The following is a 12,952-nucleotide window of genomic DNA, read 5'->3' as shown; positions in this document are numbered from 1 at the left end:
GGGGCCTGTTGAGCCGCGGACGCCAAAATAATGAGGACGTGACATCGGAGAGGAGTTGTACGTCTTCCTTTATTAACAGATAAATCCGTACTAACTATCCTTCTCTCCTCCCCGCTCTCACGTCATCCCTCACGTGGTCTCTGTGTCCGTCTTAAAGGGACAGAGCCCACTAACAGCACCCCCGGGCAAATGTCCTGACATCTGCCTAGCACTCCTTGACTAGGCGAAGCAGTCTCCTGATGATTCACTGGGGCCAGGCACTTGCTTAGCTTGAGGCCAGCTGGGAGTGATCTTCTAATAGATGAACCCCATGTGTTTCGCAAAGGTTGCAAACTCATGTCCGCTGAATTGAGGCCCGTTGTCGGACTTGATTGTGCCCGGGATTTCCCATTCACTCACTACTTTGTCAAATATTGCTGTGACATGAGTAAACACTGTGGATGTTGTCTTCTTCATGATGGGGAATCTTGAGTGTTCGTCAACGAACAGTAGGTGGTACTCCCCCGACTCTATGGGTCCATAGAAGTCAACGGCAACCCTTTCCCAGGGATGTTCTGGGATGTGTGTTGGCTGGAGTGGGACCGGTGCCTCTGCTCTGGCTGTGCATTGGCACGCTATGCAGTTTTTCACCCAACTGTCAACCAATGAGTACAGAAAAGGGAAACACACGTGACACCGAAGTTGCCTTTTTCGTGTTGTCAGCACCTCAGTGTTCCTCTTGTGCCGTCTTGATAACTTCTGCTCTGAGAGTCGCCTGGATGACGAGTCGGCAGCCTCTCAGTAGCACCCCATTGTCCTTCACAGACAATTCTGTGGGCACCTTGTCAAGCCTTTCCATTTTGTCCCTGCACACCCCCGGGTGATTTAGCACAGCCTGGCGGTAGTCCTTTCACTTATTGTTCTCCATCAGGCTGATCGGCAGTGCCATGGAGGGGTCTGCTGCGGAAGCTGACGCAACAGTTTCCAGTGAAATACCGGGTGGGAGCGCATCGGAAGCTACGTAATTAATGTACTCTGTTTCCCCGGCTATGGACGTCGGCTTGCCCACCGGATGTCTTAATAAATAATCATTCGGGTTGTTTTCACTCCAGGTCTGTGAATGATTTCAAAGTCATATTCTTGAAACTTGATGCCCCACCGTTCTATCCTGGGGGCCATTTTGGCAAGGGGGTTCCCGAATAGAGAGAGCAGAGCCTGATGGTCAGTAATGAGTGTGAACCTTTTGCCTATTACAAAGTTGTGGAAGTGCTCGCATGCCCACACGGCCCCAGGCTCTCTTTTACAGCTTACGAGTAGGCAGACTCTGGTGGGGCCAACGCTCTGCTGGCATAGGCTACGTTGTGCCTGGGGTAGGAATCAACCCCATTTGTCTGGGCGAGTATCGCCCCTAGCCCCACCGGGCTTGCGTCCATGACAATTTCAGTGTGTCAGTCCGGGTCAAAGTAGGCCAACTGCCAGGCTTCGCCAGGGCCAATTTAATGCTGTCAATGCCTCCTGACATTCGGCTGACCAGACGATCGTGGTGTCCTTCTGCAGCAGGCGGCATAGTGGCTCCGTGATGGAGGCATAGTGTGGGATACAGTGAGCGTAATAGCCTGCCTTCCCCAGAAATGATTGCACGTCAGTCACTTGGGTTGCTTCACGAAGATTGGAGATGGTAGAGACCTTGTCAGGGTCCGGCGTCATCGCATCTGCGTAGAAAATATGGCCAAAGAACTTCAGTTTGGTTTTGCAAAACCGACACTTGTCTATATTTATTGTCAGACCTGCCCCATAAACAGCCGCGCAGGGTGCAAGCAATGCAGCGTCGTGTTCCTCACAAGACTTTCCGAAGACGAGGATGTCGTCACTGTAATTTACAGCTCCACGTATCGGTCTGATGACCTACCTGATGGCTTCCTGAAAGATTTCAGCCGCCAATGAAATTCAAAAATTGAGGTATTTGTAATGAAACAGACCATTGTGGGTTATGAACGTGGTGATGCCCCTCGAGTTGGGATGTAGCTCCATCTGATGATAACCTTGGTTGAGGTCTAGTTTGGAGAAAAGTACCGACTTGTTCAACTGGACAATCATGTCCTCAATGCAAGGTCCTGGGTGGTGTTCTCTCTGAATGGCAATGTTGGCCATACTCATGTCAACACAGAGTTTCAGGCATCCCCCGTCTTTGGGCACGATCACTCAGCCCTGTGGCCGGTTCAATGATGCCATCATTTAGCAGCTAGTTGAGCTCATTCGAGACTGAGGCCTATAGGTGGAAGCCTACCCTCCTGGGATGTTGGGGGATGGGTCGGACCATAGTGTCAATGTGCAGTTTGATGAGGGGACCTTTCATCTTCCCCAATCCCTTGCAGAGCAGTGGGAATTTCGCCAGGATCATGTCTTTCGTGATGGGGCCTCTGGATGGGTGTTTAGTCTTCACCATGCAGACAAGCTCTTTGGGTCACCTGGAGGCGCAGTCAATTGTATAGTGTCCCCCTAGTGGACATGTATATCAATGAGTCCCAGACATGACGCAGTGTGGAAGCTCAACAAGCATCGCCCTTTGGTTGGTCTTTGGATCACATGGATGAACGTGGTGGTGGACAGTCCTTTATGAGTGAGCCGGCGCCTAAAGTGTCCAATGGAGTGGAGGGGAAGGTCAGCGCCACACTGGAAGATCTTGGACATCGTCTGAGTTAGCGCTTGTCTGTCAGGTATCTGTAGGAATTCTCTTTCCCCATGATGTTAAGAGTGGCCCCGGAGTCGACCAGGAAGCAGAATTGTCTAACACCTATGTTGACAGGTATTCTGGGTGCCTCCCTCGTCTCTCTGTCATCCAGGATGAGGTTAATATATTTGTCTTGAAAATACTGGTCGTAGTTGTCACTTTCAGTGGCAGGTCTGTGTATCACTGACAAAGCCTGGCTTTGTCGTGGCCGAGGTGGACCGTTGTATTCATCCCCGAGATGCAGGCTTTGTTCATATGCTTCGAAGTCGTGGGGTAGTCTTCTCAGTAGTGGTCTTCCTCCACCATTACGTACCGTCTCGGTCCCTGCTGATAGGGGATGCATCTGGTATGAAGGGTTCTGCGGGTTCTGACTGTACATCCTGTACTGTGATTGAGGTGGCATGCGCAGTGTTGGGAATGGCCTGCCTTCCCTGCAGACCGACTGAAAGTGGCCCTCTCTGCCACAATTGTTGCATCTATGGGAGAGAGCGGGACACGTTCCTGAATGAGGGAACGCCATCCCACAGCGGTAGCATTGCCTTTGCATTCTAGGGCCTGTCTGGTACCCTCGTGTGGTACTCCTGTCCCCGGGTCGTTGGCCGGCCGGCTGAACCACTGCAATGAGTTCATCCTTGTCTTGTTTGTGGATGGTGCCCCTGACATTTGAGTTGCCTGTATGTCCACTCTTTCGAAGATCCTGGCCACCTCACTGACTTCGACGATGGAGAGTGGTTCCTTGAGCAGTTGTTTTTTCAGGGTTTGGGACAGACACCCCTCGATCACCCTTGCTTCATCCAGTGGAAAAGAGTGAAATTGACAGCGTACGCCTTTGATTTTCAGGAGAGTGATGAACTTGTTTACTGTTTCTCCCCCCCCTTTGGGTGCACTGATTGAACATGTATTGCTCATAGTCGCGATTGGGCTCAATCACCAGTTTCTTGTTGAGAGCGGTTAACAGTGACGCAAAATATGGCTGATCCTCCAGGGGAATGGTCTTGATGAGCGTCTTGACTTCACTGCCTGCGATGTTGAGGAACATGTTTTGTAAATTTGGAGAGTTCTCTTCCCCAGCCACCTTAATGAAGTTGTTAAAGTCATCTAACCATTCCACCCACCTCGGGCCTTTGTCTGCCTGCGGGGTCATACTGAACAGGAGTGGCATATGCCATGCGGTGGCTGTGGACCATGCAGGAGGGTCCGGCATGGCAGGAGGTTGTGGTGCAGGTGCGGCCGGTGCACTCATCGTGGCAAGTGTAGCAGTTGAGGTAACCCTGTACTGTTGAGAATGGATCTCCTTGTGGGCGGTGGGTCAGCCGGCAGAGAACAGGTGTCCCCAGGCGGGCAGTCTGTGCTGGTGATGCGCCTGGTGGCAGTCAAATAGCGTGGGCATCTGGTAAACGTGGCACTTGAGAAGTGATATGTAGAGCAGTGCACGTTGCTCATAGGTATATGTATATACTTGAAGTGTCCCAATTGCGCTGGGGGGAGACCCACTGTGCTAACTGAAAGGCCGCTAGTGGCGAGGGCCGGCTGGACCCTGAGGGAATAGTCCAAACTGTAGCAGCCTGTTCGGGCGTGTGTTCCTCAGCGAGCCGCCTGCAGCATGTGGCTGATGAGCTGCGCAGTGTTGGCGGGACTTGCATGAGTGGTGGAGGGGGGAAGAGGAGCCATCCACCTGCTGCCGCTGCGTGTGCTGCCATGCTCCAGCACGTGGGCGACAGGACGGCCGCTGGCGAATTGCCACGCAGTGTGATGCCAGAGCTCTTTGTTCTGCACCAGCAGCTTGGAGCATTCAGGATGGAGGCCCGGGATTGGGTGCTTCAGCGTTGGTGGGATCGCCAGGCAGGTTTAGAGGAGTGCTGTGGAGGCAGAGGAGTACTGTGGAAGTGGCCTGCACAAGCATGCTGGATCTGGAGCACTGCACGGTGGCATCACCCACCCACTGGAAAGGAGGAGGACTCCGGGTCACGAGGAAAACCACCTTGTCACCAGTTGTCGAGCCGTGGAGGCCCAAATAATGAGCAGGTAACACCGGAGAGAAGTTGTACGTCTTCCTTTATTAACAGATAACTGCATACTAACTTTCTTTCTCTCCTCCCTCTCCCACGTCATCCCTCACGTGGTCTCTGTCTCCCTCTTAAAGGGACAGAGCTCACTAACAAGGCCCATTTAACGCTTGGTTTCCTAATGAATATAAATACCCTGGAGAGGTGCTTGGTAGTTGTACGATAATTGGAGGCCGGTAATGACACTCTGCAGTTGACAGGCAAGGTGAGAAGCATTCCTGATTGTACCACGTGTTGTTACTCCCTATTATAGTTCAGGACAGAGCCTTGCGAATGGATATTAATCTCCCCAATATCAAAGGGATAATGTATTTGGCCAATTGGGTGGGGGGGATACAGGTGCTCTTGGGAGTAGGGATGCTGCATTTCTTAACATATTTATTTTGACAAATGTAGGAAAACATGTGTGCTTTGGGAAAAACGAACTCCACGTTGGAATCATATATACCATGTAACATATCGCTTGGATGGTACATCCCCAGGCAGGAAAGGGCCAATAGAGCAAATATTTTGCATCAGTGCTCCTTCAGTTATGCATGGTATTAGCACCAGGCAAATTATGCTAGTGCATAACATATGACCATTTAATGCATGTTTTCTTCGAGGAAAAAAAAGTCTGCCCTCTTGCTAACACAGTTCCGTATTAGCACTCGGGCAAACATTGACATTGTGCAAAAATGCATTGAAAGAATAGGTGTTTTGCACAACGGTACCTTTGCCGTAGTGCTAATTCAGTGCAAAATTATACTTGTTTCGGTGGAAGGTTTCTGTAGTACGACCATGGGAGAGCAGCTTTTAGACTCATGGGGCAGATCTTCTATTAAGACCCTTATTTATATATACACAGACACACATATTCTGTGTTCTTCATTGTGCACTCAACTCATATGTAATGCGCCATGGTACTGTTTATATTTGGAATTTGCAATTTCATCAACTCTTCTTCATGGTTTAGTTTCTTCCCTCTAAGCCGGTGGAACTCCTCTGTGTTACAGGAAACCTGTGACGATAAATCATTCATTTTCTTTCATCCATTCTGCAGGTGTCGAGATCTCTGGAAAGCATAGGCAGCAACGTCTCATATACGTCTGACCACCCCAGTATGGTTCATGAATGCAGAGTTCCCATGATGCCACAGGTTAGTATGCTAACGTTATGCTGTTTGGTCTTTCACAACACCACATGGCTCCCATGATACAGTGTGATTTCTGGAAATGCATTGCCCATGATCATATCTCATAGGAAGTCCAACATTCCTGTCAATGTGGAACAGGCAGATGCAACCTTTCACTCATCAGATGATTTGGGCTACAACTCCCATCAGCCCAAGCCAGCATAGTCAATGGTGAGGGATCATGGGAAATGCAGTCCAAAAGACTTGCAGAGTTAGAGGTTGCAGATCCCTGGTGTGAAGCATTATTTGTGGCAAGGCAGGTATAACTTTCGCCTTTAAGGTCGTACTTTGAGAACATGCAGCAGTATACATGTGAACCAGTAACTAAGTACTGTAGGGTATTTTGTGGAGATTTGGGGCCTGACAGTATTTTCTTACCGCCGAAAAATAACTTAGCAACAATCACTCCTTGTATTCAGATTGGGCCATGTATAACAATAATACAGTGGACATGCATTATTTCAGCACACAGACATGCATATTTGGTATGCGTGGTTGGTGGTATTTTGGTGAGCATAATTCCCTTGTTTTATTTGTGGCCGCAATATCCAGAACCCCTTATTTTTGTTTAGATTAGATTCTGTAGTTATGTGGACAGAGCAGCAGAGAAAAAGAAAAAAAATGAATGTGCGTTTAAAAGTTCACTTTCAGAGTAGGCCTAATTCTGCAGTGGAGACACATTTTTATTGGTGGGTTATGTTAAATGCAGTTTTATTAGTCAGGTTAGTTATTAATAAGGTTGGTTATTAATTTTCAAATGTGTCTCTTGCACCATAGGCATTTCAGGTGAAAAATAGTGTGCATTTTTGAATGTGCACGTGTGCTTTTAACTGTAAAAATAGATTTGCATCTTATATGTTAAAATCGTTTTTGACTGAATAGCCTGTCTTTACTTATATGTCCATGTTAATCTGGCAACAAATATAGCAATGCACCACACCCATGTGGTGGTGCTGCATCAAAAAAAAATTGCTACCTGTTCAGTAGTGCTGTACTCTGTGCTGTAACACGCCAAATATCCTTACATATACCCTCCTTTTGTTTTTAGAACTTGGCTACGATCCAAGCCAATTCCTAAAAACAACTTGTTCTTTTTTTTTTTTTAAATGCATGTGTATTGGGATATCTTTCTCTTTCTGACGTAGCTAGTAAAATCAGTAACATTTTCATTTTTACTGATAGCACAATCAACCATCCACCCATGATTAGCACCAGGACAGCCAAACCCACTATTGAGCGTTCTCCCCAGGTTCCCCAATTAAATCTTTCCACTTCTATTATCCCCAGATTACTAATTGTAATATTGTTTTTTCTCAAATTCATTTTTATAACATGTCTTTCTTTGTGATTCAATAAATATTCCACATCCGGATCTATTGGAAAAGTATCCCTTTGAAAAAAATCGATATTTTCCACTTGGCTTTCCCAAACATCATTTGTTACATGAAACAAGTTAACCCCCCAATTGACACAATTGTATCCTTTGGAACCTGTAAATAAAAAACATTATATTTCACCTGTTTAACCACGTATGTTCCATGGTTTAAATGTACTACCGTCATGTTCTTTAAACAGGTGCTGACCAACCATTTACCTCTGACCATCTTAGCCTGTGCCATTTCTTCACTCCCCATATTGCTAATAATCACTTCACATCCTTCTGATATACTTGGGTCAGATTTCAAACCACAAATAGCATCTATGGCATCAGGGACAAACGGTTTACCTGGACACATATAATTTTGTTCTTTAAATTTTACACATGTTTCCAGGTTTGGTATTAAATAAACTTCAGGTTCCCATGACTGAAATGCCACCACTTCTGGAGTCTTAATCTTAATAAATTTGTCCTCTTGCCAAAATCCCACGTTGTGTACCCACTTCGTTTGATAAATAAGTTCAGGGGCTACATATGGGATGCATAGCAAAAATCCGATCTCTAGTCTTTCCAAGTCCACATATAACGGCATTGCATTACCCATTTCGAATGCAATTTTTACATGGAATTATATCAATTTCCCTCCTGGTCAATCTTTCTATCATTTGACGAATAATATCCTGCGAAACAAAATACAAGGGGATATGTCCTTGAATCAATTGTGAAACTGCCGTTTGAACTTCTCTCATATAATTCGTTAATAGTCTATCAACAGGACTCATTATGTTCAATATTTCATTTAAAGTTCTGTCATGCTTAAGTATTATTTTAGTCGCCCGTTGCATTACATCCGCTTGTTCATTTAGAATGATTGCAGTTTCATTTATGAATCTTACTTGTTCATCCAGTCCCCCTCTAATTCCATCTAATGTTTTTTGTATTATTTCTAGGTCAATACTCAGTTGTTGCGCTTTAGTACTCAGTGTTCCTACCGAAATAGAATTGGCTGTTGATATTGTGGTACCTATTATGGCTCCAACTATAGACATTACCAATGATATTGCGAGCATCACCGCACCTCTCTTTCCTCTCTTCTTCTTAATGTCTGCTGAATTCACGAATGTTTTTTCCAATTGCATTAATATATCTCTTATTGACTGCTTAGTGTCCTCTTTTCTTATTTCCAGCCACTCTTTAGTCTGTTCAATCTTAATTCCGGTATTGTTCAAGTGTTTTTCAATCAAAATCTCAGGATTCAATGGTATGTATATATTTTGGAAAATCATCCTTCTATCACTCATGATGAATCCTGGTGCCTCTTCCACCGCGATACCAGATTCTGGTCCAGGTTCAATGACAACCTGTGCTTCTGAATTCTTGAAGATCCCTCCAAATATCATCATCATTAACCATATCATTGGTATCATCTTCAATGCTGATCGCTTTGCAGCCTTGGTCTTCACCCCTCTTTGGGGCTTTCCCGGAATCCGTCCACGTGGGCTCCAGGACTCCATCGTCTCCCGTGGGCTCTGATCCCGGAACCTCCGACCAAATAATGTTAATTTTCTAAATCAAATAGAAAATAAACAAATTAAGTACATAGCACAATACTAACTTCACCCTTTTGCCAAAAATAAAACATGCTTGGTAAAAATATTTCGTTTTTTTTTTTGTTCTGAAATTAAACACAAGTTCAAAAGAAAACAAGCACATATAAAACAGCATTCAATATTTAATACATTTTCTCTCTGCACACCAACCATGAGCTTCCATTATATATATTTATTTATTTATTTATTATATATTTTTACATATATTACAGTGTTTATGTGCCATTATAACAATCAACTTTTTAACTTCTTTGTCACTGCCTCCTGATTGTACCCATTTATTTTCTCTTTTTGTGTTCAAGGGACTTTATCTGTTTCTACATGCTCAAGCTGCCTGATCTCATGTCTGGGATGGCATGGTTTGATTTGATTTACATGGACAAACTGCTCTATTGCCGTTTCACCTTCATTTTTCAAAATTTTATAAACTACAGGAGAGACCTTATCTATAATTCGAAATGGCCCCTGCCAGGCTGCTAGAAATTTAGAATTTTTCTGTTTACTTTTTCCAAAATGAAACTTGTACACCTGATCCCCTACACTGTATTCCTTTACTGATGTCTTTTTGTCATAATAAGACTTTGCACTGTCAGCAGCTCTTTCCAGATTTCTCTGCACAAAAGCAAATGCATGTTGCAAATGCCTCCTCAGTTCATCAATATATTCATGAACTGTGGATGCACTCACAAGTGTCTGCTCATGTGTTCTGTATAGTAGGTGTTGTGGTAACACCATTTTCCTACCTGTCAAGACCTCATGGGGGCTAACACCTGTTGCTTTGGCAGGAGTTGATCCGATTGCCATCAAAACCAACGGTAAACGTAAATCCCAGCTGGAACCTGCTTCTGCCACAAATTTCTTTAAAATATCCACAACAGACCTATTGCTTCTTTCAACTGTACCTGAAGACGCTGCTCGATATGCGATATGTAGTTTCCTTTTCACACCTAGTATTTGCCATACCTTACTCATTAGAGTACTTGTGAAATGACTTCCTCTGTCTGACTCAATTCTTTGTGGCAACCCAAACCTTGAGAACACATGGTTCACCAGCAATGTGGCTGCTGTTTGTGCACTACAGTCTGGTGCAGGAATGCATTCAATCCACTTCGACATCAAACATACCACACTCAAAATATAACGGTTTCCCCTGCTCGACCTTTTTAAAGGACCTACATAGTCTATTTGCAAATCTGACCATGGGAGAGTTAGGCCTCTTTTCATCAATGGTGCTCTATGCATTGGTGAAGCAGGTTTAAATTGGGCGCATACTAGACATCCTCTAGTATATAATTCCACATCTTGGGACATATGTGGCCAGTAAGCATAATCTTTTAGTATTTCTAATGTTTTTTGTGAACCTCTATGGCCTGCAGTTATGGCATCATGTGCATGGTGTAGCATTAGTCCTCTGAATGAAAGGGGTACTACCCACTGTATTTGTCCTGTTATGGACTCTCTAATCATGAGTCCATCCTGTAATCTAATTCGTGTTTTGTTCTTTAATAGCACCCTCAACTCTTCTTTTCCCATACAATCATTTTCTGTTAAAGAATTTTGTTCGGGATCTATCAAATGATTATAATAGATTCCCAAAATTCGATCATTCTTTTGTGCCTCAATCAAATCTTGGTCTGGCGTGTCATGACTCCACTGCACCACCGGTTGATCTACCTCCTTTGGTGCTTTTGAACGCTTGACTGCATCAATTTGTATTTCACCCATTAAATAATCAATAGGTAGCAATTCTCCCATCACAGCCCCAATCTTAGCCAGGTGGTCTGCCTTATCATTTCCCTCCTTATCCTCTCCTGGTGTTTTTAAATGCCCACAAATTTTTCTCCAGTATATTGTTAAATTATTCTCTGACACCAATTTGTCTATGGCTTGTATCATTTTTCCATGTTTAAGTGGCTTTTTGTTGTATGTAACCATGCCTCTTGCTTTCCAACCAGGCAAATACTCCACAAAGCTATTCCGTGCATAGTCAGAATCAGTCACCAGGACAATTTCACTGAACTTTTTATCAACTGCAGTAGCAATTGCTTTATAAATGGCTGCCAATTCCGCCACCTGACTGCTCCTATCTCCAATCCTCATCCCTATACTGGGGACGCCTTCACATTTCAACCAGACATTTCCTATTCCTGCCACTAATTGTTTATTACTGTCATTTTCAATGTGAAAAGCACAACCATCCACATATACAGTTGGCAAATCCTTGCATGTTTTTTCATCAAAAGCTTTGTGTGGTGATTGTTCAAATTCCTGCAAACTAGTTTCCACTTCCATTTCATTTGGTATTTGTTCAGCTGCACAGTCATGTAAGTCAGCTAACCCTTGAGCAATTGGGTTCTTTTTATTTTGTCCATATCTCACTTCTACGGGAAAACCTTGTAATGTCAGCGTCCATGAAGTGATTCTGGATTGCGCTAGATTACCTGATCTAATTCTTTTACTCTCTAAAAATTGCAAAGGTTGATGATTTGTTTCAATAATCACCTTTTCTCCCTGAACAATGGGGCAGAAATGTTGTGGCGCCCACACAGTGGTTAATAGGGCCTTTTCACATTCATTAAATTTCATTTCAACTTGGGAAAATGCCTTACTTGCATATGCAATGGTTTTGTGATTCAAATCGTGTTTTTGTGATAACACTGCTGACATACAATGTTCAGAAAAACCTATTTCTATAAAGAAATCCCTGTCCTTTATGGGGTATGCTAAACATGGTGCCTTTACAAGACATTCCTTTAATTTAGCCACTGCATCAGACTGCTCTTTTTCCCATTTCCAGGGAGTATTCAGTTTAAGCAGTTTAGTCAATGGTTGAGTGATTTCTGCATAATTTTCAATGAACTTTCTGTTATAGCCTGTCATCCCTAATAAACTGTTTACTCCTTTCACATTTTTAGGATCTTTTAATCTTTGTATGGCCTCTATTTTCTTCTTTTGTGGATTTAGCCCATGTTCAGTCACTTCATGCCCTAGAAAGTTCACTTTTTTCTTGCACCATTGTGCTTTTTGCAAAGATACTTTGGCGCCTGCTTTCTGCAATTGGCCAAGTACATGTCTTATTTCATCAAAATGGCTTTTCAGGCATTCATTTTTTATCAGGACATCGTCCACATAAACTATTGTTCCTCTTTCCGCTGCATCTGGCATGGCCTTTCTCAAAAATATGCCAAATTCACTCCCACTATTGATGTACCCGAACGGAGCTCTAAGCCAGGCATATTGAGTCCTGTCAAATGTAAAGGAAAATAAATGTTGTATCTCCTCTGCCAATGGCACGCACCAATATCCAGAGGTGAGATCTAATGTGGTAAATACATTTGAACCATGTACCTGAGCTAGGCCCTGATCAATGAATGGCAGTGGCCATCTAGATACTGGTACTCTTTTATTTAACTCTCTCAAGTCTGCACATAGCCGCCATTGACCATTTGGCTTTAACACACTAAAACAGGTGTATTGGATGTGCTATGAATGGGCCTGATGATTCCCCGCGATTCCAAATTTTTAATAATCTCTGCCAATGATTCTAAACATGCCAGCGGTAGTCTATACTGGCGTACAAACACTGGATTTCTGCTACACCCTTCTGGTAGTGTGGCCACATGTAAATCAGTTAAACCACAATCATAAGCATCGTTTGCAAATACATCCTTAAACTCCATAAATAGCTCCCTCAGATTGTCCCTATCCTCATTGCTTTCACACGTATCCGCTAAGGAGATCTGCTCTTCTACCATTTTGGAAAATTCTGGAAAATCTTCTGCTAAGGGAATCTCGGTGCTTTCCTCTAACTGTGTGGCTGTGTCTTTTTGTAAAGCTGCCCCTTTTAAATATTTTGGCATATCAGCTTCCACTTCAATGGGCTGATTTTCTGTTTCATTTTCATTTAAATTAAATATTATGCAATCCTCTTGATGGCAGCACACTGTCTCATTTGAATCATAAGGATACACAGAATGAATTTTAAATATTCCTTTGGGCTGAGAGTCCAGGTGT

At 43.9% G+C, this 12,952-nt stretch overlaps 1 protein-coding gene across 7 annotated transcripts in view; it reads left to right on the top strand.

The window, feature by feature from the left end:
- Window positions 1-12,952, top strand: part of LOC138525572 (uncharacterized) — a 1,145,196-nt gene that overhangs the window by 820,066 nt on the left and 312,178 nt on the right. For all 7 annotated transcript variants that reach the window (XM_069635615.1, XM_069635611.1, XM_069635616.1 and 4 more), the window contains one exon: window positions 5,819-5,914. In XM_069635615.1, the coding sequence (XP_069491716.1) occupies window positions 5,819-5,914 (96 nt within the window). The remainder of the gene's footprint in view (window positions 1-5,818; window positions 5,915-12,952) is intronic.

Source organism: Ambystoma mexicanum, chromosome 7p, assembly GCF_040938575.1.
Source record: "Ambystoma mexicanum isolate Mex_15411 chromosome 7p, UKY_AmexF1_1, whole genome shotgun sequence".
NCBI classification, from domain to species: domain Eukaryota; kingdom Metazoa; phylum Chordata; class Amphibia; order Caudata; family Ambystomatidae; genus Ambystoma; species Ambystoma mexicanum.
Note: the sequence above shows the minus strand (reverse complement) of the source record. Positions and strands in the feature narration are given on the sequence as shown.